Source organism: Natrix helvetica (genome assembly GCF_964273705.1).
Source record: "Natrix helvetica genome assembly, chromosome: 1".
NCBI classification, from domain to species: Eukaryota; Metazoa; Chordata; class Lepidosauria; order Squamata; family Natricidae; genus Natrix; species Natrix helvetica.
The window spans coordinates 180,605,485-180,606,979 of NC_138548.1; the positions used below are offsets into that span (position 1 = coordinate 180,605,485).

The 1,495-nt window shown below is 33.8% G+C and overlaps 1 protein-coding gene across 1 annotated transcript in view; it reads left to right on the top strand.

Moving 5' to 3' along the window:
• The window catches only part of MAIP1 (matrix AAA peptidase interacting protein 1), a gene marked incomplete at its 5' end in the record, with an annotated part of 9,300 nt that extends 8,042 nt beyond the window's left edge, over positions 1-1,258 (top strand). The window contains one exon of the mRNA XM_081955925.1: positions 839-1,258. Within this exon, the coding sequence (XP_081812051.1) occupies positions 839-917 (79 nt within the window). The 3' untranslated portion in view covers positions 918-1,258. The remainder of the gene's footprint in view (positions 1-838) is intronic.
• Between the last annotated feature and the right edge of the window lie 237 nt (positions 1,259-1,495).

The window sequence follows — 1,495 nt, forward strand, 5'->3', positions numbered from 1 at the left end:
TTCAAGAGTGCTGGAAGTCAGAGCAGTATTCACACACATAAATCCAAATATGAGGATGGCTTTTAATAAGGCAGTTAAGAATACCTTTCTCCTTAGCTGTAAATGAGAAGCAGAAGTTTAGAGAGAATGGTTCTTATGCAGAAGATTGTGTAGATTTCCAATTCTAAGAACTGAAAAATGAAAATGAATAGGGATCTCTGTTATCTCTCCATTTCCCCCCAACAATTTTCTGGTGAGTATAGTTAAAATACGAAAACATCCGAATCTTGTATCACTTAAATTATTCTCTTGCAATTTTTCGTAGTGATCATAGTTGGTATTTTTCTTTGCGTTCATGACTTATAGATTTATCGTCCTTCTTTTAAGATCAAGGTTTCAAGTTAGCATGTTTTCTTATGGTTTTGGAGAGATTTTTGAAAATATGAGGGATTTTGCATACAATAATAATCAAAGCCAATGAGATAAATCCTCAGGTGGTTCTAATAATCAATAGGCACTCTAGCAGAGAACAGTTCTGGAAGAACAATGTACAGTAAGTGTATTCCAAAGAAATGTCAGAATGACAGGAACGTTATGTTTCATTCTTACAGCTTTTCTCTGGCTCCAACTGGATTTTTGTGTCTAATCTGCTGCTCATCCCTGCTTTTTTAAATTATTATTTTAAGGGATACAGTTCTTATCTGAGAGATTTGGCAGCCAAGTCTTAAATCTATTCCTAGTATTATGTTTGTTCACCACTTTGACATTACATTTGTGTTTGTAATATTAAGGCCATTCGCAAAGGGTTTGTTGCTTGACATGCAATTATTTTCATTATTTTACTTTATTTTTCCTAAAGGTTTCGAAGAGAATTCACACAGGGTGTGAAGCCAGACTGGATGATTACATGGATTGAACACCCAAACCTATTGGAATAAGTTCCTAGTACAAAGACTTTCATATGCTAGTAATGTTTTGGCATATCAAGAAACATCTCAAGATTTGTATGCCACAATACATAGTGGACTACTTTTGTGGGTTTTGCCTGAATACCATCTTGCTCTGAACATTATAAATAATGTCTTTCCCATCAGAGTTGAAAGCACAGTTTGGACCAATGTGTAATGGGGAACATGTTAGGTTGGTATGATAAACATCTTGATGTGCTCTGGAAGAAGATAGTTCATAGTTCATAATTGAACATTGCATCTTTTTTCTCCAACCATCTTCAGAAAGTGAAATGGGTGGTCTCAAAAAAATAAAAAAGAGAAAGAAGTGACCTTTCAAATATCAGATTTTACCTGACTCCATTGATACACAGTACCTAACAGCCAAGGTCTTGATTTTAGGATCAAGTACGCTAGAATGCATAATTTACTTTTCAATGGACATATTATCTGGATCATTCAACAATGAAAGTAAAGATGTTTCAATAGACTTCATATTTATACCAGAATTAAGTTTTGTTCTGGTTTTTTTACTTTGGTACTTTTCTGTATATTTGGTAATGAAAGTA